The 23,391-nt window shown below is 44.3% G+C and overlaps 1 protein-coding gene across 1 annotated transcript in view; it reads left to right on the top strand.

The window, feature by feature from the left end:
- PDGFRA (platelet derived growth factor receptor alpha) overlaps positions 1–20,916 on the top strand; it is a gene marked incomplete at both ends in the record, with an annotated part of 29,776 nt that extends 8,860 nt beyond the window's left edge. The window contains 16 exons of the mRNA XM_084233840.1: positions 1,843–1,958; positions 2,842–2,968; positions 5,156–5,349; positions 6,208–6,302; positions 6,519–6,651; positions 8,373–8,477; positions 8,865–8,975; positions 9,215–9,368; positions 10,843–11,009; positions 12,790–12,905; positions 13,219–13,341; positions 14,744–14,855; positions 16,325–16,424; positions 16,540–16,645; positions 19,054–19,295; positions 20,769–20,916. Coding sequence (XP_084089966.1) covers positions 1,843–1,958; positions 2,842–2,968; positions 5,156–5,349; positions 6,208–6,302; positions 6,519–6,651; positions 8,373–8,477; positions 8,865–8,975; positions 9,215–9,368; positions 10,843–11,009; positions 12,790–12,905; positions 13,219–13,341; positions 14,744–14,855; positions 16,325–16,424; positions 16,540–16,645; positions 19,054–19,295; positions 20,769–20,916 — 2,149 coding nt within the window. The remainder of the gene's footprint in view (positions 1–1,842; positions 1,959–2,841; positions 2,969–5,155; positions 5,350–6,207; positions 6,303–6,518; positions 6,652–8,372; positions 8,478–8,864; positions 8,976–9,214; positions 9,369–10,842; positions 11,010–12,789; positions 12,906–13,218; positions 13,342–14,743; positions 14,856–16,324; positions 16,425–16,539; positions 16,646–19,053; positions 19,296–20,768) is intronic.
- Positions 20,917–23,391: the final 2,475 nt, after the last annotated feature.

Raw genomic sequence — 23,391 nt, 5'->3', positions numbered from 1 at the left:
TAATTGAGAAGCAGTGTTTGAGACAGTGAGATTGTGCAACCTCTGCTGTAGAACAGTGATGGAAAAAGAAGGGGACACTGAATCTGGAAGGCATTCAGATGATGTAAAATGAAGATATGTGAAGAGGTGGTCATGGTGAGCCATCCACTAGGCTGTGAGGTTGGAGAGGAGCGGGGTAGCCTGGCACAGCCAACACTTGCACGGGCAATCTGCAAAGGCTTCTGAGGCACCATCAATAGAGCTGACAGGAATAAACTCACCAACTGAGTGGCTCAGGGAAGCTGCCTGACTCAAGAGTTCCTCCAACACATACTCTTCCTGCCATTATGGATGGGCTGGAGAACAGAAGGATGAACATGACAGATGGGGCATTTGGCTTCCTGGAACGTAGAACTCCATTGGCTTTCTTGGCTGAACGTGTGTACAAAATGAAGGACAGAAGATCATTTGGCTATCAGCAGCCTGGCGAGCCTGAGGGGACTCTAAGGAAATGTGGTCCTGAAGCCTGTCCAGGAGGGGGCAGCAAAGGAAAAACCAGCCAAGCATGCTCCCCAAAATGCCAGAAAATTTTACATTTCAGAGTACTTGTAAGCCTTCAAAATACTTGCACACATTTCATCGATCCAATTCATTTCATTGAACTAATTCTTGAAATGACTTTATGCTATGCATACAATTATCCCATGTTACACGCGAGGAAACTGAGGCACAGGGAATTTCAATAATGTCCAAGGTCTGCTCACTCCGTGGCCAGTGATCCTGTGCTCCAGTTGCTTTTCCACTTTGTGATGTCCCGTAAAGAAAGACAGTCAGATGGATACCTACTTTATTGATGGACACAAGTGTGCCTGGCTGTCAAATGGGTTTTTGTTGCTTTGACAAGAGAAAACAAAAACAATTTAATAAAACATTGATTCAAAGAAGAGACCCAGCAAACTTCAAATAAATCCCAGTCAAATGTTTCTGATGTCATATATAAGAAAACTTTTAGGAGAAATTCCTTTTAATAAAGTATGAGGAGAGCATGGTAGAGTGTGCTGGAGGACAGTGGGCTCTTTTGTGGTGGGAAAACTATGGTGACTGCACCTGAGGGGAGACATCTTATATTGTGAAAAAATAAACAAGGGTGTTTTTAAAAAAGTATGAAGAAATACAGCAATTAAAAAAAAATAAAGTAGAAAATATAGTTTCTACAAATATAACTATTCAGGTTATGGAATCTGGAACTTTAAAAACATTTAAACATAAAGATGGTGCATTGTAAGATGCCTCACTCCATTCCGGTCCCCATCTGCCCAGTCCTCTTCTTACATCCATGGGGAAATACTTTTGTTAGTTTCATTAAGTTCTTACAAAACCTTCTAGTGCCTCTTTAAGCAAATACAAGCAAGTTATATCCCAGCAATCTGTCCATATCAGCACTTACAGAGCATGCTCGTTCTTTTTCCCAGTGGTTTCCGTTGTTGAACCATCTAAATAATGGCTATTTAGGGGAAGCAGGTATTTTTTTAAAAAAAGATACAAATCAATAGCTTATAAAAGGGAAAGTTAGTGTGGTGTGTCTATTCCTGCTCAGAAGTCAGGCTTTACCAGATGGTTGCAGTTGGAACCACACAAGTGGTTGCTCATCTCAGAATGTTTAAACGGCTTTCTGTTTGAGAATTAAGTGCCTACAACCCAGACCTTCAACATGTGGAAAGTGTATCTAGAATCCCTGAAAAGTGACAACATAAAAAGATGTTTTTGGTTTTCACAAAAACAAAATTTAAATTGCAGATGGTAATTGCTGAGATGATTAGAATTTGACTACTACTTGCTATACCAAAGTCTTTTTCTTTCAAGGTATCGAAGCAAATTAAAGCTGATCCGAGCTAAGGAGGAAGACAGTGGCCATTATACTATTGTAGTTCAAAATGAAGATGATGTGAAAAGCTATACTTTTGAACTCTTAACTCAAGGTATGTAAGGGCAGGAAAAAGATAATGCTACTCAGTGAACACTTGTTTCCCAAGGAGAGCCTGGCACTTTACTTCCAGGTCTCGGAAGGTAAAGCAGCACTTTAGGGTGAAGCAGGGACTGGAGATGTCACTTACAGAGATAGCTTTGTTAGATTTATGAATTCACATAATTCTGGGAGTTTCTAGGCTCTTCTGGAACAGTCTGGGAATTCCCAGGCTCCAACAGCTTCCTAGCACCTGCTTCTCAATCTGGCACCTTCTAATTCTGTGAAGAGTGAAGTAATGCTTTTTGGTCCAGAGGGCCATGGATTGTTCCAGAGAGTTTTGGTATTTTTGCTTAGCTTCTCCTGTAGGTATTGCACAGTGGCCCTTATCCGAATGGAGTGTCCCAGCCTATATCCATTCATCACCTATTCATTGAGTTCCTACCATGTGCCATGTGCTGTCTTAGGTGAGCTCATTTGACCCTCACAGTAAATCTGTGAGAAGAATGAGCATATCTCTTACTCGATCCCAGATTAAAAACTAATAATATCCCACAGGTGCACTTTGATAAGTGTTGCTTTAGACTTTGCTTTAGCTAAATCCCTTAGTTGGATCCCAAGCTATAATATAATTTCAAGAGCCACCTTGCCTTTCAAGTCAAATAACCACAGGGTCTTTACACTCCCCTCGTTCCACAGGGCAGAGATCCTAAAATGGTAACACTGTGGAATTGCTCTTCACCAGGTGGGTCTGTCCACACTGGGGTGTCACTAAATAAACAACCAGGTTCAGAGTCACAGGTCACCAGGACAAACTCAGAACTCATATTCCATGTGGTCATTCCCAGAGGTTGTGGGACTTGAATCATTCACTTCCCATTTCCTTCCACCTCTTGCAGTTCCCTCATCTATTCTGGACTTGGTCGATGACCACCATGGCTCTACCGGGGGACAGACGGTGAGGTGCACAGCCGAAGGGACACCCCTTCCTGAGATCGAGTGGATGATCTGCAAGGATATTAAGAAGTATGGAAACCAGACCATCCTTTCTTTTTTTGTGGTTAGAATATTTCTCCCTTGACACAAAGGATCTCCAATGAAATTTATTTATTTATTTATTAAAAAGATTATTTATTTATTTATACAAGCACTGGGTACAGTCAGAAGTGTGGGAGGGTGAGAGAATTCACCAGAGCCAGAGCGGGGAGCAGAGCAGGCAGAAGGACCGAAGTACACTGCTGAGGGGAGCAGCGGGCGGCAGGAGAGGTCTGCGCTCCATGTGGGACCCTCCTCCGGTGGCCGGGGAGAAGCTGGGGATCGAACCAGCGCTGCAGAGGCTGTGGGCAGCTTCGCAGCCCAGCGCTCAACCGCTGTGCCACCAGGGGAGGCCTTGAAATTTATTTCTTTTCTTTTTTTTTTTTTAATGTCTTTTAGGAAATTCTTTTTTAAAAAGATTTATTTATTTATGTGTACAAGAGCTGGGGTACAGGCCAGAGGTGTGGGGGGTAAGAGGATTCACCAGAGACAGAGTGGGGAACAGAACAGGTGGATTGACTGAAATACACTGCTGAGGGGAGCAGCAGGCGAGTCAGGAGAGGTCTGCTGTGCCATGTGGGTTGCTCCCTGGCGGGCCGGGGATCGAACTTGTGCTGCAGTAGCTGCAGATAGTATCATAGGTTGCTTCTTAACCCCTTGCGCCACCAGGGAGGCCCCCGAATTTTACTTCTTTTGATGGCTCTTCATCTTTTTGATTCTAGTTTGACCTAAGTTTGGTGAACTACAAGTTAGGTTCTGAAGGGATACTCCATGTGTGTGTGCTGTGTGTGCATGTACTTGTGTATTCATGGATAACTGTATGAAGGCCCATGACTTTCATCAGATTCTCTAAGGTTCTCTAATCCAAAAAGGGGAATTTCCCCCCCAATTATGTTTATTGAGGTAACGGTGGTTTACACTGTATTGGTTTTAGGGTTTAGAGTTTCAGTTCTCTACAAATGCATATTTTAATACTGTGCCCACTACCGTGGGGCTGCCTCTCTTTCCCGCACCCACATGGCCATCCGCCCTTTCTAGTCGCCTCAGTTGGAAAAGGAAATTACAAGAACTACTGCTTTGAGGATTTTTACTCCTCTGGCCCACATTTTTACTCTTGTTCTCATTTCTTATGTGGCAAACTGCTATTTGGCGCCTAGATTTTTGTGAGTATGAATGAAATACCACCATGAGGCTGCTCACTGCCTTGTGTCCCTGCTGTTGGGTGGAGTCAAGTCATTAGCCCCCCATTCCATCCCTACATTCCTCAACCTTTTCAAAGCAAAGTCAGCTCTGTGCTCACTCTTCCACCCTTGGTGACTGTTCAGAAGCCTGGGTTGCTTCTTCCGAGGCTGAGATGCCTAGACCCACCCTTTTCTAGGGCCAAGGGGCAGGACTTGAATCTTTACTGGGCTAGAATCTAGGTCTCATCACTCATTAGAGGGTCACTCCTACTCAAGTGACACCCTCGGGACTCTTCACAGAGTGGGCAGAGAGAAGGCTGGGGGGCTATGTCTTTTTGAAGTGGGAAATTGGGGTCAACATTCATGAAGTCCAACTGTTTAGTTTGCTCGTAGACTCAAAACTTAGGATTGGTAGTTATGTTCTGAACAAGTTTATCACTACCTTGCCTCCTAAACAGTTAACTTTTAATTATCTACATGTAGATTATTCTTTGTTGGGCATGTGCAAACAAATGTAATGTTAATGTGCATTTAAAATAAGAAAATAGGGCCTCCCCGGTGGCGCAGCGGGTGAGCGCTGGGTTGCGAAGCTGCCCGAAGCCTCTGCGGTGCTGGTTCGATCCCCGGCTGCTCCCCGGCCACCAGAGGAGGGTCCCACATAGCGCGCAGACCTCTCCTGCCGCCCGCTGCTCCCCTCAGCAATGTACTTCGGTCCTTCTGCCTGCTCTGCTCTCCGCTCTGGCTCTGGTGAATTCTCTCACCCCCCCCCGCGCTTCTGACTGTACCCAGTGCTTGTATAAATCAATCAGTCAATATTGAATAAATAAATAATTAAATCTTTAAAAAAATAATAATAAATAAAATAAGAAAATAAACATGTAACACCTGAAATACAGACAAGGTCAGAAGTGCCCGCCATCTTAGATAATTCCCACTGCTCCACTTTCCTCCACTGCTCCCAGTCATTGGCTCTCTATTTGTATCTTTTCCTGTCCAGATGTAATAATGAAACTTCATGGACGATTTTGGCCAACAACATCTCAAACATCATCACAGAGTTCCACCCACGAGACAGGAGTACCGTGGAAGGCCAAGTGACGTTCGCCAAGGTGGAGGAGACCATCGCGGTGCGATGCTTGGCTAAGAATCTCCTGGGGGCTGAGAACCGAGAACTGAAGCTGGTGGCGCCCAGTGAGTTGCTTGTCAGTTGGGACAACTCCAGGTCATCAGCGTAATCCCTTTCCCCCTCGGGGAGCCCAGATGGGTTCATACAGGAATGAAGTTCACAGGGCAGAAATTCAGTGCTGAATGCTCTTAAAGGCCCTTCCGGGGCATCTTTGAGGGAGCCCTGTCTTTCAGAAGTGTATCCCCAACTGCATCTTGCAGAGGCCTCTGGGCATTTTTTGTCTGACAGGACAGTACCCCAATCTCTTTAGTCTGAGAGTGGGGATAGAGGCTGGGCAAAGAGGGTCTTCTGCCTGCTTGCTTCTTACAACAGTTGAAACAGGATAAAATTTTTTAAATGAAAAAATTAATAATACCAAAAGCAATATAAACAAAATGCAACCTTTCAAAATAAACAACTTACATGACTTGTAGTAGCTCTCAAGTTCACTATGGGAGACTTGGTGGTGGGTGCACTATGGTGGAGATACCTGAGGGGGGATCCTATACTTCCAAAATACCAACAATATTGTAATCCAGTGTAATCTCAATTAAAAAAATATAATAAAAAATAAAGCAAATGTTATCAAGAAATCCCCCCCAAATATTCCAATTTTCATTTTGCCCAGAGCTTAATGTTGGAGCATTTTTGGAGAAAATACTTCATTTCTCGAATTAAATTTGTCCCTTTTTCTTCTAAGGGAAGAGTAGGAGTAGCTGCATGTGGGTAGATGATGGAGAGGTGGTACTGCCCATCCTAAAATGAGCCAGTCAGCCTCAGACTTCCCTACCAGCAGTGAGGCAGTTCTGGTCTAGACTCAACCACACAGGCTACCCCCTTCCTGCACGTTCCTGCAAATTCTCCATCTTGCCTCTCTCCGCCAGCTCTGCGTTCTGAACTCACGGTGGCGGCTGCTGTCCTGGTGCTGTTGGTGATTGTGATCATCTCACTTATTGTCCTGGTTGTCATTTGGAAACAGGTAGATATTGTATCAAAGAACTGAAAATCTTTGAAGCCTTAAAGAGTAAGAACAGCAAGCTAACCCAGTGCTGGGCACAGAGGAGGGGTTCAGTAACCACATGCTGAATGAATGCTGTGGAATCCTGCTTGTGTTCAGTCCCTTTGCTGCAGCAGTTAAGCCGTAATATACTTGGACATCAGTAATTCACCACATATCTGCCCTGGTCATTTCTAGAAACCAAGGTATGAAATTCGTTGGAGGGTCATTGAATCAATCAGCCCTGATGGACATGAATATATTTATGTGGACCCGATGCAGTTGCCTTATGACTCAAGATGGGAGTTTCCAAGAGATGGACTAGTGCTTGGTAAGCTCCTCCGGGGCGCTCTCCTGAGACTCCTATTTTTATTTGGATGCAATTTCACCCTGTATAGGCCTGTGGGGGAATAAGGGAACTGCACTTGTGTTTACTGAGAGCTAGGCATTCAAAACTGGAGGTCAGAAATGTTTTTCTGTCATAAGAAGGAGTTAATTGGATCACTGCAACGATTTTTTAAAAATCTTGTTCCATAGCAAATTATGGTTAAAGCAATTTTTACAAAAAGAGAATATGAGGAAGACTGCCAAAGATACCCATCAAAAGGCTTTGCTTTGGAAATGACACAACTTGAAAATGAGATGAATTTCTGTAGCTAAAAAGGATCAGATGAGAAATGAGTGCGGAAGACCACAACATTTATTTTGATCCATTCTGCATTCTGAGGATGTATGAAATATATATAGAATAAATATATTTAGCATATATGATATAAAAATATATAGTTTGAAGCCAAACATGTAAAAATCATCAAACTAATATATCACCAACTTTTCAAATATTTCAGTCTTGGGTTGAAACCAAGTACATGAAGCTTTAGTCCAAGAGTTTTCTTTTTCTTTTTTTTAAACTACATTCTGAATGAGTGAAAAGAAGACAAAAACAAATGAAGGTTAGAGCTAAAGGATGAGTCATAGGAATATTTTAACTGTATGTGCTTTGAAGGATACCAAAGGCAGTTTTTAATTATCTACCTAACTCATTCCCAAATGTAGTAATTTTAGGTTTTCATAGAGAGTTCCTTAAGCTGAAATAGAAAGACACTCTAGTTGCTCCCAATTTCAAATACTTGCTCCTGGGAACCAGTCTTTCTTTATTATATTTTCTCCCATTTTATAAAAAGGGATACAGAGCTTAGAAAAGATAAAAAGTAATATAATGTGGGGGGAAGAGCAATATCCCTAATATGCCCAGAGGCAATTCTGTGTCTCCACTCCTTGTATTTCCTAGTTGCTGGGGAGGCAGTATCTTCCATGTCTAATTTCCAGCAATTCAGACATGCAGTCAAAGGTGCTGCTGGCTGCTGGCACCTTCAGGAGCTGAGTCTGTCTCTGGGGACTCCCCGTGATAAGACGGACCATTCTGGGAAATATCCCTTGGTGATGGTGAGCTCTTTAAGAGCAGGGACAACAGTCTCCTCTTCTTGTGTCTCCCAACATGTAGCACAGTGCTGTGCTCCCAGGGCGTGGTCAGCCTTTGCTGTTCCTGTTCCTCCTGACAGTCAGCAATGAGATCAGCTCAGAGCTGACTTCTCCACTCCTGGGAATCAGTGATATCGTGCGCACTGAAGTATTTCTGGTGGATAAGGATTTATTGAACCAAAAGATGCCCTTATTTGCATGTGGAAAACAGAAGGACAGGGAGCCAGGGGGGTTGGGTGAGAGCCACAGAAAACAAATGCCAGGGGGCCCTGTCTCGCTTAGCACTTGAGCTGGTAGACGAGCACTCACACCAGGGAGACCTGCACCCTCCTTTCTCCCGACTGGGTTTTCCAATCTCTTGCCAATGTTTTTTTGACAAAAGCAATTATACTAATTTCCTTCCCTGAGGGCTCAAGCCTGGTTTTGACATGACATCTTGGAGGCATCATTATGCTTTTACTCCAGACAGGAAAAACCCCATCCTCTGTGTGCTCATGGGCACTGCCATGGTAAATAAAGCTGTGGGGGCGCCTGGCGTTTGCCTGCCTTAATGGTTCTGGGTGCCCACAGGTCGTATCCTGGGATCCGGTGCATTTGGAAAAGTGGTTGAAGGAACTGCCTATGGATTAAGCCGCTCCCAGCCCGTCATGAAAGTAGCAGTGAAGATGCTAAAACGTAAGCGTCCCTTCCTGGGATTTTTTCCTTTTTCCATATGCAGCTATTAAGTGAATTGTTTAAAATCACATAGAGAGTAAATGCTGAATTTAGGACAGGACTTTTAGGACAGGTTCTTTCCACTCTAGGTTTTATGTGCACCTAGGCTGTTCATTAGGTTTAGATGGTTCTTATTGCCTGTATGTTGGGAAATTAAGTTATTTTCAGTGACATCATTCTACCCTAAAGAGGAGGGATTAGTTATCAGAGTCTGAACCAAGTCACTATTTTTCTTTTAGACTCTTGGTAAATAAAATGATGTCCAATTACAGGATTCTTCATGCTGTCGGCTTTCTCTGGGAAGTAAGTGGCTCACTTGAACTGATGTGTGATTTATTTTTTCAACAGCCACAGCCAGATCCAGTGAAAAGCAAGCTCTCATGTCTGAACTGAAGATAATGACTCACCTGGGGCCGCATTTAAACATTGTAAACTTGCTGGGAGCCTGTACCAAGTCAGGTAGGCTGCTGACCTGGGAGTGAGGGTTTAACGGACTCCTGTGGCTGTGAAGACTGTGCAGGCTTTTATCCCCCAACATGCCAGCAAATATCAGTTCCTTTAATGGAGTTGTCTGGATTCCATTGAATCGATGGAAGCTCTTGGCTTTTGAGCTGCATCTCCTGCCAGTGCACACATAGCAATTCGTGGTTTTCTGTTCATTTTCACGCCCACCTTCTAACTGGCTTTTGTCCCTACAGGTCCCATTTACATTATCACTGAGTACTGCTTCTATGGGGATTTGGTCAATTATTTGCATAAGAATAGGGACAGTTTCCTGAGCCACCACCCAGAGAAGCCAAAGAAAGACCTGGACATCTTTGGGTTGAACCCCACAGATGAAAGCACACGGAGGTGGGTACAAGCAAAGACATTGCTTTGAATCATTGTCTTATGAACCTCAACAGTGAAAAGAACCTATGATTCTGATGGATTTTGTGTCTACAGACTCACAGTGAGGAGGTAGCAAGGCTAACTGCTCTGACCCAACATCCCATGTCATGTTCCAGACAGATACTTAAGAATATTTTAGACTAGGCTGTCATGAAGGAAGGCCTGGCTGATAGGTTTGAATGAGAATTAGAGTTGGAATGATTCTGGGAACCTCTTTACTATTTAGATGTGGCTCACTTAGGATCTTGAAAATGCAGTTCAGTGCTTGTATCTTGTGAGAAACTGTCTGAGAATCTCCAAACTTGAGATACTAGTCCTTGCTGAACCTGGGCCTACTAGTCAAGTCCATGACAGTGATTCTCATGGCAGAAACCTATAACTTGCAGACCTCCCTGGTGGTGCAAGGGGTTAAGACGCAACCTATGAAGCTGTCTGCAGCCTCTGCAGCATAAGTTCGATCCCTGGCCCACCAGGGAGCAACCCACAGGGCGCAGCAGACCTCTCCTGACTCACCCACTGCTCCCCTCAGCAGTGTACTTCTGTCAATCTGCCTGTTCTGTTCCCCACTCTGTCTGGTGAATCCTCTCACCCTCCACACCTCTGGCCTGAGCCCAGTTCTTGTATGCAAAAATAGATAAATCTTTAAAAAAGAAAAGTAACCTATAGGTTGCTATAACTGTTGCTGTAGATAGGAAGTTCCACAAGGTCAAAAAGTACAATGAGTTCACTTCATATTTAATTTCTCAAGAGATACCAAATTGGTGCTACATTTCTTGAGTAGCAGGAATTGTTTGCCCAGGCTACATGGTTATGTGGCCCAGATACATGGCCTATGAATTGAACAACAGAAAAACCAAGACAGACTTAATGTAATGCATTTTTCAAACATTAGAGGTAATAGACTCAGAATTTTATAAGCCTATGGGAGCCCCAGTGTCTTAGATGTGGCTTTTAAAGATGTCTGTGCTCCTGCTGGAGATACGCAGAGCATTGGCACTGCCAACAAATGGGTGAATCAATGAACAGTAATAATCATGGTCACTGCCATTTGTGGAGCTCTTTCTAAGTGCTGAGTACCTTCCCAGATACCCCCCTCCTTGCCCCAGTACTTCCCAACTTTATTAATGGGATTCAATGTACATCCTCAGGAAAGTGGACTCAGTACCAGCTTGAGTCATTGTCCTCGTAGGCTGTCAAAATCTTCCTTCCCAGGAGTTGAAATGATTGGTGTATTTCTGTGATTATTGCTGAATGCTCGTCTCCCCAACTACACTGCCCCCTTGAAGGGCGTGGATTGGTTTGCTCCACTCACCATACCACTTCCACGACCAACACACCATCTTGCACAGATAGGCCCCTGCTCACCATTGAGTGACTGTCGAATGACCACTCCAGAGGGACACCCTGGCTAAGGTTTCTTTTTCTGTTTTTACAGCTATGTTATTTTATCTTTTGAAAACAACGGTGACTACATGGACATGAAGCAAGCTGATACCACACAGTATGTGCCCATGCTGGAAAGGAAAGAGGTTTCTAAATACTCAGACATCCAGAGATCCCTGTATGATCGCCCAGCCTCATACAAGAAGAAGTCGATGTTAGGTAAATGTGTCTGCACTCACTCTGTGGTTACTGTGGCTTTGCTTGGGTTTAATGGGATGCTGGAAATACAGAAGGTGAGAGAGCGTGGTAAACAGACCTGGCAGGCCACGTCTTGTTGAGAAGCCAGTCGGCACAGCAGGGTCTGTGATATGTTTTCACAGGTTTGTGGCCTAGGAATTGAGAAGAAGAAAGTTAACATAATGAATTTTTCAAACTTTAAATGTAATCATTTTCAAGAACTGTTGATTCTGATGTAATGATCTTCCTTTGGTGTTAGTGTATTTTTTTTAACGAAAGTTTGGAGATCACTGACGTATTTTCTCAATGCTCTTACGGGGGCAAAAGGAAAAGTTAACAATCTTATATTGGTTCCTAATACTTTTTTTTTTTTAAATGAATCAAGCCTCTGATATTTGTGAGTTAAAACCTTCTGCTTTTGGCTTTGCCAGTGTTCAATTTGTGACAGAAACTGGAAAGTAGACAACTTGAGATTTTATTTTCTGACTACAGTGTTTTGGGTGTTTCTATTGAATGCTGTTTGAAGGAGGACTGGTCTGTTTTCAAAGCAGATGAGCATGTGGCAGGGTTGAGTTGATTTAGAAACTCCAGGGAGCCTAGCTGATGCCCAGAGCAGATGGACCACCCGCCTCTGCTTGAGGGTGGTCGCTCCAGGATTCTAGTCTAATCACAGGGTAGGGGTGGGCAGGGGCTGCTGGATGGGTCTATTGTCCACTTGTGCCACCATCCTGTATTATTGGGTCTGAACCCTCCCATTGGTCAATGCAAAAAAAAGTGTTGAGTTGTGGAAATCATTTTGAAAATCACTGATGTGCTCTGAATGGTTTCAGAGTTCTTAAATGAAAGGTAGAATCCACTTAGGAAAGAATGTGGTTGTTTTGCAAAGCTCAATACACAATAATATTTTCCATTGCTGTAGCTCCAAGTTCCATTCACTTCTCATTGCCAAATGGGTAAACTTCCAAGCCCTTTTTAAAGATTTACCAATGAGAGTTTTCGGAACCAGTGCTTCCTCTCCCTTCCTGAATTGTTAAAAATAGTTTACATTGCTTCCCAGGCTGGACCTGGCTCCAGATGTCAGGGGAACCTGATTCATGCTCAGCCCAAACCCTGTTGGCAGGCAGACTGCTGCTTTCTGGCCTTCCCCTCGCTGGCTGGAAAAATGTGAATGGCTGCAGCTAGTCTCTACTTCCCTGAAATTTTTCAAAAAAACAGAACTGCTGGCCTAGATTGCCTCCTTCCTCGAAAACTCTGGGACCCTTCCAGATGGGCCGAACTGAGGAAAGTGGACAAGTTACACACAAAGGAACTAAATGCAAAGTCGTTGGCACAAAGCTTTAGCGTTTCTACCTTGAATCTGATTGGGGGTTGGTTTTATTTACAAAATAAGTCCGGTACTATGAAGGTGGCTTTAAAAAGAAAGAAAAGCAATCCCAGAAGTTACCTATTCAAAGAGGCTTCATATTTATGCATCATGAATGATGATGATGTGTGTGTATGTGAGATATATGTACATTTAAGCCAGGTATGTTTCTGCAGATATATTTCTTTTTTAAGATAGAACTTTTACATGGTTTATATATACCCACCTGCCACCTGTGAGGTCTAGAAAGCCTGCAAGAAAGTAATTTCAGATAAGCTTCTGCAACCTGACACTCAGCACGGCCCTGCGGGGGGGTATCTCAGCGGGTGAGATTTCACGCTGTTCACCAGCACTGCCACCCATAATTCCGTAACTCCTGTAATTCCTTTTTCTCTGCAGAATCAGAAGTCAAAAACCTTCTTTCTGATGATAACTCAGAAGGCCTTACCTTGTTGGATTTGTTGAGCTTTACTTACCAAGTTGCCCGTGGAATGGAGTTTTTGGCTTCAAAAAATGTAAGTGTATTCAGGGAACAGACCTCTTCACACCCAGGCCACAGATGGCTGAGGAAGGAAAGCGTGGAAGATAGATCTTAGCAACAGCTGCTTCTCTCCTCTCCCTGCAGAGCAGGGAATCTGATCATCACCAGGTGTCTGCGCTGCTCCAGAACTTTCTTCCTTTGGGAGTGGCTTGGGATGAGAGCCTGGGGAAGTGAGCTCTTTATGCCAGGACGGCCTCCCTGTCTCCATGCAGGGGGCGTGTTGTGGGGTGGAGGCTGTCCAGTTGCAGATGGATGCATGTGACTTTGTTTCTTTCCGCCCCTCACAGTGTGTCCACCGGGACCTGGCTGCTCGCAACGTCCTCCTGGCGCAAGGGAAAATAGTGAAAATCTGTGACTTTGGCCTTGCAAGAGACATCATGCACGATTCGAACTACGTGTCCAAAGGCAGCGTACGTGTGCTCTCCTCTCACTTGCCTTGTTCCCCCTCCCTCATTTGAATCTCAGAAATTGGGTGTTGCTGCCAATCATTCTGTGCCCTCGTTTTTTAACAGAGCGCTCCAGGGAGATCAGTCTAAAGTGCAGAGGCTATGGCCACACCGCCTGGGTGTGAGCGCCAGTTCCAGTGCTTATGAGTGTGGGAACTGGGGCAAGTTACTGGACACTGTACCAGGGTCCCCTGTCTGTATGTCTGTAGCAGGGAAGTGATAATAGTGCTTCTCTTCTGTGCTGCATGGGGGAGTGAATCTGTGCATTCATGTAAAATGCATAGGGTGCTACAAGCACCGAATAAGGGTGAGCTCTTAGTATGCATATCATGCACGCATGTGCATGGAGAGTCTCCAACTTTCATCAAATTTTCAAAAGGCATCTTGACCCCTAAAATATTAAGACCATTTGAATTAGTATATTTTAGAGGTACAGTTCCTTAAAAATAGTCATTCTCTCTTATACTTTTTGTCCACCCTTTCCAACTTTAAGCAGATAAAGAGACTTAGGGTACAGCTGCCACCTACAGGAACAATTCTAAACCCCTCCACTGTGTTTGTGAGACAGCTTATGGGGTGCTGCACCCAAAAGAGGCCCTGGCCTTGTGCTTCACATGCAGCGTGGCCTTGACCTGCAGCTTTAGGCACCTTGAACAAATCCTTGGACTATGGTGAAGTCAGTTTCTCACCTGTTTAAAAAGGTGATGGTTGGTTATCTCCCCAGTCATTGGAGAGGGCTGGAGGAGGCTAATGTGGCACCTTGATGTGCCTGCCTCAGTTTAGTATTTCCATTAAAGGGTGGTCCACCTCATAAGTCAGCAAAATGATCAGGATGTCTGTCTCTGTAGTGGAGGAAATAACTTTTTTAAAAGTTCAAATACGTTATTGGCTCTTAGATCACTGGAATGGTTCTTAATTTTGTTGTTAGGAACACCTGAAAATAGGGGCAGGGCAGTTCTGGGCTCACATTTAGGGGGTCCATACTCAGGATTAAGCACTTTTAGATGTTATTCCATGGGAGGATGTAAGTGACAACACTGACCCTTCATCACTCACCCAGTATTTACTGATACCCACTAGGAGCCGGGCAGGCTACTGAGAGCACAATAGTGGGCAAAAGACACAAAAGAAATATGCGTGTGGGGCAGGTTCCCAGTGCAGACTTTGTTAGCCCAAAGAAAACCCCTTTCTTGTTTCTGCTGCAGTAGAGCAGAAGACGCTGCGGGCCTGTCCATGAGTTTAATTTCTTCCCCCCTTAAATGAAAATGCATACACTGTGCAAAAATAAAAAATGATGTAAGAACTACATAAAATAAAATATTAAAAAAATAATAAAAAAAATAATTTCTTCCTTCCTTCCCTGCAGACATTTCTCCCTGTGAAGTGGATGGCTCCTGAGAGCATCTTCGACAACCTCTATACCACACTGAGCGACGTCTGGTCTTATGGCATTCTGCTCTGGGAGATCTTTTCCCTTGGTACGGCTGCTTATTTAGATTGTTCTCGCAACCACTGCAAAGGAAACACTGTTTTCCAAGCTCCAGGGTGAAACAACGCTAAGTGCCCTGCGGTGATTTATATCACATTGGCCCCACCCATGACTGGTGTGTGCCTGGAGGTGTTGGGGAGGTGTTGGGCTGCACCTCACCCCTGGCCCTAACCCCTCCTCTTTAGGGCCACGCCTCAGTGGCTCTCACTGGAAGTGCTTCTGATAATGGTTCTTCCTGGCTGCTTTTTCTTCTGGCCTTCCAACTAAGGGGCTCACCAGAGGAGTTTCCTCTTTCTCTTTTCATGGGCTGGGTGCTCAGGGGGAAAGTAGTGTGGTGAAGAAAGGGCGTAGCTTCTGTTCCAGGTCATCCGTCTGGAGACCTCTTAGCCACTGGGTCAGTGCCACATCCTGAACAACACGGTGCCCATGCTGCCCAGTGAGGGACCCAAGGGAGCGGTGAGGCACCAGCCTGACCTTGGCCAGTTCCCCCACAGCGCTAGGACTTGAATACTTAGTGAGAAACTGTGGTACTGATTGAAAATTGTAATGGCAGTTTAGAGAAAGGGGTTCTGGGGTCGCTTTAAAACTAAACTTGGGCCTTCCTGGTAGTGCAAGGGGTTGAGACTCAACCTATGAAGCTATCCGCAGCCACTGCAGCATGAGTTTGATCCCCAGGCAGGGAGGTGATCCACAGGGAGGAGCAGACCGCTTCTGTCTCGCCCACTGCTCCCCTCAGCAGTGTTTTCAGTCAATCTGTCTGTTCTGCTCCCCACTCTGTCACTGGTGAATCTTCTCACTCCCCACACCTCTGGCCTGTACCTCAGTTCTTGTATGCATAAATAAATAAATCTTTAAAAAAAAATGAAACTAAACTTGAGCAGGCCTTGGTTATAAAAATGTGAAATGTTTCACGAATTTACTGTTACCTGATGTGACAGTAAAGAGCATCTTCCCTGACTGGTCTCCTCCCTCTCTCTTTCCTCTGTCATTGGTTTATAACCATTGTATTTTTAGAGATATGAGATTTTCTATCCTAGTTCCTTCTCCATGGAAGTCACTGTGGATCATCCCCTATTCCACTAACAGCATAGAATTAGCTAGAAGTTTCAAACCTCAGCTTTGACTTTTGCTTTAATCACTTGAATTTCTGGTGAAAATAACCCTGGGCCTCAGTGATTCAGAATTTCTCTCTTTTTTTAAATTTTGTTTTGTATCTGGAGACCCAGTAGTCAGAAACACTGAAAAATACCTTAATGCTTTTTCTAAAGATGGAAAATGTTTGCTTAGCACATGTAGATGTGTCCAACTTAGAAATCCTGGTTAAATTTCAGTTTTTGAAGTCAAGGAGATAACATTTAGTTTCCTTGAAAAAACTAGTACTTCGAGGTGGGGCTCCCCACTATTCACCCCAGGTGGTCCAGCAATGTCCCACAAACTTATTAGTCCTTTGGCTTTCAGGTGGCACCCCCTACCCTGGAATGATGGTGGATTCTACTTTCTATAATAAGATCAAGAGTGGGTACCGGATGGCCAAGCCTGACCATGCCACCAGTGAAGTGTGAGTGTTCCCCCCTTCCCGTGGGTCTCTGTCATGCCCAGTGGTCTGTGGGTGCAAAGTGGTGGGATCCCTGACACTCCTCCTGGTGCTCATTGTGATTTTTGTGCTTCTCCAGCTACGAGATCATGGTGAAATGCTGGAATAGTGAGCCAGAGAAGAGACCCTCCTTTTACCACCTGAGTGAGATTGTGGAGAATCTGCTGCCTGGACAATATAAAAAGGTTGGTCTGGGCCTCTTAAGAGGGTAGCAGGTATGAGCAAAGGGAGAGGACAAATATCTGGTAGGTATGCCAGGGAGCAGCACTGTTAAACACTGTTTCAAAGCCCACTTTTCAAAGGAGGAAAGAGATTGTGGGATCCAGTGGCTGGGGCTTCTGGGATTGCTCCCCTGGCCCCTGCTAGCCATGATGAATAAACTCTCCCCTTCCCACATGCTCCTCTTTTATCTTAAGTGTGCAACACCTGTAAGCACTTTATTCTCCAGATGTTTGAGTATCTGAAGCTACTGTGCAGTTAGAAGTCTCAGGGCAGCCTCAGTCATTAAATAGCTAATTTGAATGCACTTAAATCCATGTGAAATTGGCTTTTACCAGCTGACTGGAAGGAAAAACCTCAGCTGTTATCTGTGGCTCCAGCTGGTTTTATGTGGAATAGGAAGCATTGTTCAAAGGAACAAATGTAATTTCATGGAACCAAGCAGGATATGTTAATGAATGAACCAACTTTCTGCTGAGATGCTGAGGAGATGAGGAAACCCACACACACTTGTATAATGAACTCAATTTCTTAGATTCAGATTACTTGCTAGATTTTTTTTTCATGCTTATGGCTTCTCTTTCTTCTACTCAAGAAGGAGCAGTGTTAGGAGGCCCCATGCTGGACTGGAAGTTGAACACTTTTGTCTATTGATTTATCTCACTGCCTATTACACTAATACTGTAGTGAGGCAGCTGAAGGAAATTAACTTTAGGTCACTCAGAGATGCTCTGTTTGGTGAAGATTTGTTGGTAGGAAATGATTGAAACTTGTTGAAAAGGGGGTTATTTTATTTATTTTTTAATATTTTATTTTATATAATTCTTACATCATTTTTCACTTTTGCACAATGTATGCATTTTCATTTTGGCTATATTCCCTATACAATTGCACCCCCCTTATTTTGACCCTAATCCTTCCTCTCCCGCACCTCCTCTCCCGTAGTGTGTCTCTGGTTTAAAGTTGCTTGTTGATTTTGATTTTTTTCTTTATTATAGTTTTTTTTCCTGGTCCCTTATTTAGGTTTTCTAAATTCCTGCTATGAGTGAGACCTTATGGTATTTTTCTTTTTCTTTCTGGCTTATTTCGCTGAGCATGATCCCTTCCAGCTCCATCCATGTTGCTACAAGCATGAGCTTATATTTTTTGATTGCTGAGTAATATTCCATATTGTGTATATGTACCACATCTTCTTGATCCAGTCATCTATTTTTGGGCATTTGGGTTATTTCCATAGCTTAGCTGTTGTAAATAGTGCTGCTATAAACATAGGGGTGCAGGTGCCCTTTTGAATTATTGTTTGTGTCCTTTGGGTAAATAGTTAGGAGTGGAATTGCTGGATCTTATGGAAACTCTATCTTTAGTAGGTTGAAGAATCTCCACACAGCTCTCCATAGTGTTTGGACCAGTTTGCACTCCCACCGGCAGTGCAGGAGAGTTCAAAAGGGGGTTATTTTAGACCAAACCTTCCCAAGTTTTGAATCAGATTTCTCCAGTGTCTAGAGATGAGGAAGGCTTTGGGTATGGTGCTCACAGTAGAAATCCTCACCAATTATGACTGGGACTCACCCAAGCCCAGGAGAGACAATATGATAGGTCTAGTTAGTCCCAGAGGAGGGACTGTGTGTAGGGATGGGGGTACAGTCGTAGATATCAACCGGCAGAAGGGGCTCTTGGTATCTTGAGACCTACCAGCAGTGGATCTCTGCCATTGGTGGCTGTAGTACCAGCCAGGCACAGAGCAAGTTCTCTATGATCCAAGCATATGGGTAAAGGAGAGTCCTGGAGCCCTCGGTGGCTTTTCAGTCTTTTTTTGAGCACTTTTTACATCATATGTAGTGCGGCAAGCAGGTATACGGCAGGTAGGGGGCCAGGGCGCCAGGAGGCTGGCAGGCCTCCTAGCCCCCGCAAGTCTTCACTCTTTCTGGGCTCTCTGGTGTTCTCTCGTGGTCTCTGCTTTGCTTTTCTCATTCTGCTGCTCTTCCTCTCTTTCTGCGGCTCCCTTCTCTCTGGCATTCCTGTGACGCCGCCCTTATAAGCCCAGTCCCTCAGCCCAGGTGCGCCTACCTGTGCATGCCCACGCCCTACTCCAGGAGCCCGCCATCAGGCATGCATGTAGGACCGCAGGGAGCCATGACTAATGCTAATGGCAGGAGGGCGGAAAATCCTGATAATTTTTCACTTCCCCTACAGTGGCCCTTTCTTCATGTCCTATCTCTCTCTGGACAGTTGACAGCTGACTCTCCAGTTGTCTGAACCCCACATCTGTGAGATAGTTGGGAAACACAGTTAAATAACAGTAAGTTCTGAGCAGCTGATTCCCTTTAGTTTCCGCCAATAATGCTTATTTAACTGGTGAAATGAATGTTTGCAGAGTTATGAAAAGATTCACCTGGACTTCCTGAAGAGCGACCATCCGGCTGTGGCACGCATGCGCGTGGACCCCGACAATGCCTACATTGGTGTCACCTACAAAAACGAGGAAGACAAGCTGAAGGATTGGGAGGGTGGCCTGGATGAGCAGAGGCTGAGCGCGGACAGTGGCTACATCATCCCTCTGCCTGACATCGATCCTGTGCCCGAGGAGGAAGACCTGGGCAAGAGGAACCGACACAGGTGGATGTGGGCGGGGCCTCAGCCTCTTCCTTCCCCTCCGCCCAGCTGAAGGAGGTGCCAGCGCCAAAGCCCTGAATGATGAGGCGCTTTCTGTGGGTGGTGGATGTGTTGCAGGGGAGCGTGTGGCCAGTCTGCACGCATGGCCATTCTGCTCCCCTCGGGGTTAGGCTGAATCAGATCTTAGACTTCATGTCGTTTCATCCAGTGTGTATCTCTAGAAGACAAATCTCGATCTTAAAAAGTATCTACATTTATTAAAAATACTACAACAGGGCCTCCCTGGTGGTGCAAGGGGTTAAGTCTCAGCATTATGAAGGTCTCGGTAGCCACTGCAGCAGGAGTTCAATCCCCTGGCCAGGGAGCTGACCCACATGGTGCAGCAGACCTCTCCTGTCTTGTCTGCTGCCTCTCTCCCCAGTGTATTTCAGTAGATCTGCCTGTTCTGCCCCCCTTTGTCTCTGGTGAATGCTCTCACTCCCCACACCTCTCCCTGCACCCCAGCTCTTGTAAATATAAATAAATAAAAAATAAATCATTAAAAAAGTTGTTAAAAAAGACTACAATACCATTATCTCACTTCCCAAAATTGACAACAAGCTGGGCATTGTGGCTTGGGAGCCTAAAGTCAGCTCAGCTGTTAACTTTTGGACACACTGTGAAGCCTGAAAGGCAGCAGGTGTGATCTGGTGCCAAGATTGGGTGGAAGTTAACTTCTGCAGACACGCCCCTGCCTTCTCTCTGTGGTTTGGATTGGCAGAGAGAGAACTATGCCAGGTGGGGTGGAGGACAAGTTCTGAGAGGACTGGCCCCAGAGGAGGGGTCCAGCTATCCAAATCACAGTGTCCAGGCAAGTGTCATAAATGTGGGTCCTAGCCGGGTTGGGCACAATATCCAAGGGTTGACACAGGCCTCCAGTGAGTGGCCGGGACCCTAGGGACAGGGATGACCTCTCAGAGAGTCACCCTTGTTCCTATCCGAACTAGCCAGTTTCAAGATTAACCAAGTGGACTCTGGTTCATAATGAGGCTCCAGACAAGGGTGTAGGTGGGGCTCCATGGTTGCCCTGGTGCAGTGTGCAGCAGATTTCACCCCTTTCCTTGTCTGTCCCTGTGCTCGTGCATGCGTTCTCTTCCGCCAAGATTGAGTACCGAAGGTAGAAGTTGTCTCAGATCATTAGAAACTTTGATGATTTTTAAAGATTTGTTAGAAGAGGAGGGAAAATTAGGTGTGATGATGACCTGTGGATCTTGGAATTCCATGTGGCCCACGAGGTGGATGTGTGGTGGATGATGCAGTGTGGTGGATGATGAGTAGCTGAGCTGTCTGCTTGGTGGCAGAATCTTGCCAGAATGGGCAGCCTGAATTTGAATGACCAGGGTTCCTTCTAGGAAGAGCTCCTTTGCTTTTGGGGGCTGCCCTAGAAAAACCACTGCAGCCTGGTTGGTGACTTATCTTCTCTTCTCCCTCCTCCAGCTCACAGACCTCTGAAGAGAGTGCCATTGAGACAGGTTCTAGCAGCTCAACTTTCATTAAGAGAGAGGATGAGACCATTGAGGACATCGACATGATGGATGACATTGGCATAGACTCCTCAGACCTGGTGGAGGACAGCTTCCTGTAACTGGTGGACTCAGGAGCTACCTTTCCACTCCTGAAGCCACTTGGGGTCCCTTTAAGAAAACCACTTTATTGCAATGCAAAATTTGAGAGGAGGACTTGGATGATATGTCAAGAGAAGTTCCTGGCCAAGGGTCTTGGGGAGCTTTCTAAATATGAGCGAGTGGATTATTTTGAAATGAACTTTTTCAGCATTGCCTCTTGCAATGCTTTCGGTAGCATCTCAGTGGTGTGTGAAGATTGGATGTAGATGGACAAGGAAATGATAGGCCACGGAAGATGAACTTTGTGTTTCAAGGGCATTGGTGAGATCGAATATACACAATTTTTACTGCGACAGAACTCCAGCATTGTAATTATGTAAATAACTCTAATCAAGGATGTGTTTAGATTTGTATTAACTATCTTCTCTGGACTTCTGGAGAGACCACTCAACCCAACCATGTACTTCCTGCTTGAAACCTGGTATCAGCTGCTGTTGAACTTTTTATGAAGTACATGCAAAACCACTTTTGAACCTTAAAAGGTACTGGTACTATAGAATTTCACTTTTTTTTTTTAGTGTTAAAGAGATAAAGGATAATAATTAACCAACCTTGTTTAATAGATTTGGGTCACTTAGAAACCCAACAATTCATTTTCCTATTGTAATCTACATTTATAATCATACTACTGTTATCAGTAATGCTAAATGTGTAATATCTAACACATTTTCCCTACAGATAAAGCACAATTTAAAAAAACCCTTACTAAGTAGGTAACAAGTTTGACAATTTTTGACATTTATATTAAATAACATGTTTCTCTATTAAATATGGTAATAGCTTTAGTGGATTAAATTTAGTTGTGAACAAGAAGACAAAGTAAAAGTAGCGTCTTCCAGGAAGTCGACATTTTTAACTGTGTACTGAATAGGTTCCCTAATCTATTGTACTGAAAACAATTAACTGCCCTCTGAAGTAATGGGATTCAAAATGAACAAACAAAGCCCCCAAATCCTCAACATTCTCAATACAGAGGAATAAGCTTATGCCTAACATGGCTTCCCATATTATTACCCCATGGAAAATACAATTATCAGCAAAAAGATAGAATTTGCAGAGGCTTTTTTCCTGCCTGGTGATAAACTTGGCAGCCCCAAACATATCTATATTTTTAACTCTATAAACTCTGAAAGTCAGAAGGATGCGCTGAACATCAGCCCCAGGCCTTTCATCATCTCTTACTGTGAAGAGAAATAGCTTGAAATGCTGAGATCCTAAAAGGCATTGTTTAAGGAAGGCTGTGTGTGCCTTAGCCTGGATCCTGGGTTCCCAAATGTAACTTGGCAACCAGATCTCGGTACCCACACCAACGATTCTGACCTATTGTTTGGGGGAGCAGGAATCTGCTTTTATAAACTATCTGGACTGATCAGGTTTGGGAAACACTGGCTTAGGTTGGACTGATCAGGTTTGGCTTACGTTACAGGAAGTCGCCCAGGGAAAAAAGTAATTTGAAATTTGGAACTGGGCTAAAAGTCAACCATGCAGGAAGCCTACTAGTTAAATCTTTGGCTTCAGATCAGTGACATTTAATGCCATATTTCTAAGAATTACTACTCTTAATTTAACTTTTCAGTCTTAGCTGAGGCTGAATAAGCTAAATCTTGGTTTGGCAGTTCTTCTAAAAGTAAAGACACTGCTTCCCACTTCAGGGAGGAAGGACTGAACTTGCCTACCCCAGCCCTGCCAGCACTCGTGAAAAGACATGTACAAAAATGATGCAATTCATTGTGCCCAGACTCTGTAAAACAATGTCAATATTTTGGTGAAAGTAATTTTAAAGTTTTACTGAAATTTTGGGGTTAGATAGAAGGACAAATTGTCACTTCCACCCAAAACTGTCAGAATGATTGGTGTGGATTCATTGGCATTCTTTGCAATACCATTTAATTGCTGACACCATATGAATGAAACATGGGCTGTGATTACGGCAATCACCGTGTGTGCTTTTGGCAGGTGATGCTTTGGAAGATGTAGCAGCAATAACGAGGTACTTGACTACCTACTGGTGTAATCTCAATGCAAGCCTTGACTTTCTTATCCACCTTTTTCATAGTAAGTGTGAAGACTGAGCCAGATTGGCCAATTAAAAGAGAAAACCTGACTTGGTTCTGTCGGGCCAATTAGACTTGAAATACATTTGTGTTTCTAGAATCACAGCTCAAGCATTCTGTTTATCACTCACTCTCCCTTGCACAATCTTCATTTGTTGGTGCTTTGCATTTTGATGTTACTGTGATGTTTTGCATGACGTCATGAAACTGGATGAAAATTCTCAGACCAGCAGGGTCCAGTCCTATCAAATGCCCTCATCTAAATTTGTGATTGTATATTTTTTTAACAGTGTTTTCAATGTATCAAAGATTTATTTCCTTTTTGGCCTCGTGCAGAGTCCCCAGATGAAAATTTCCAGTCCTTCCTCGCTTTCAATTTTT

This window comes from Talpa europaea (genome assembly GCF_964194135.1).
Source record: "Talpa europaea genome assembly, chromosome: 5".
Taxonomy (NCBI): domain Eukaryota; kingdom Metazoa; phylum Chordata; class Mammalia; order Eulipotyphla; family Talpidae; genus Talpa; species Talpa europaea.
The sequence above is the reverse complement of the archived record's forward strand: the minus strand, read 5'-3'. Positions and strand labels throughout refer to the sequence as shown.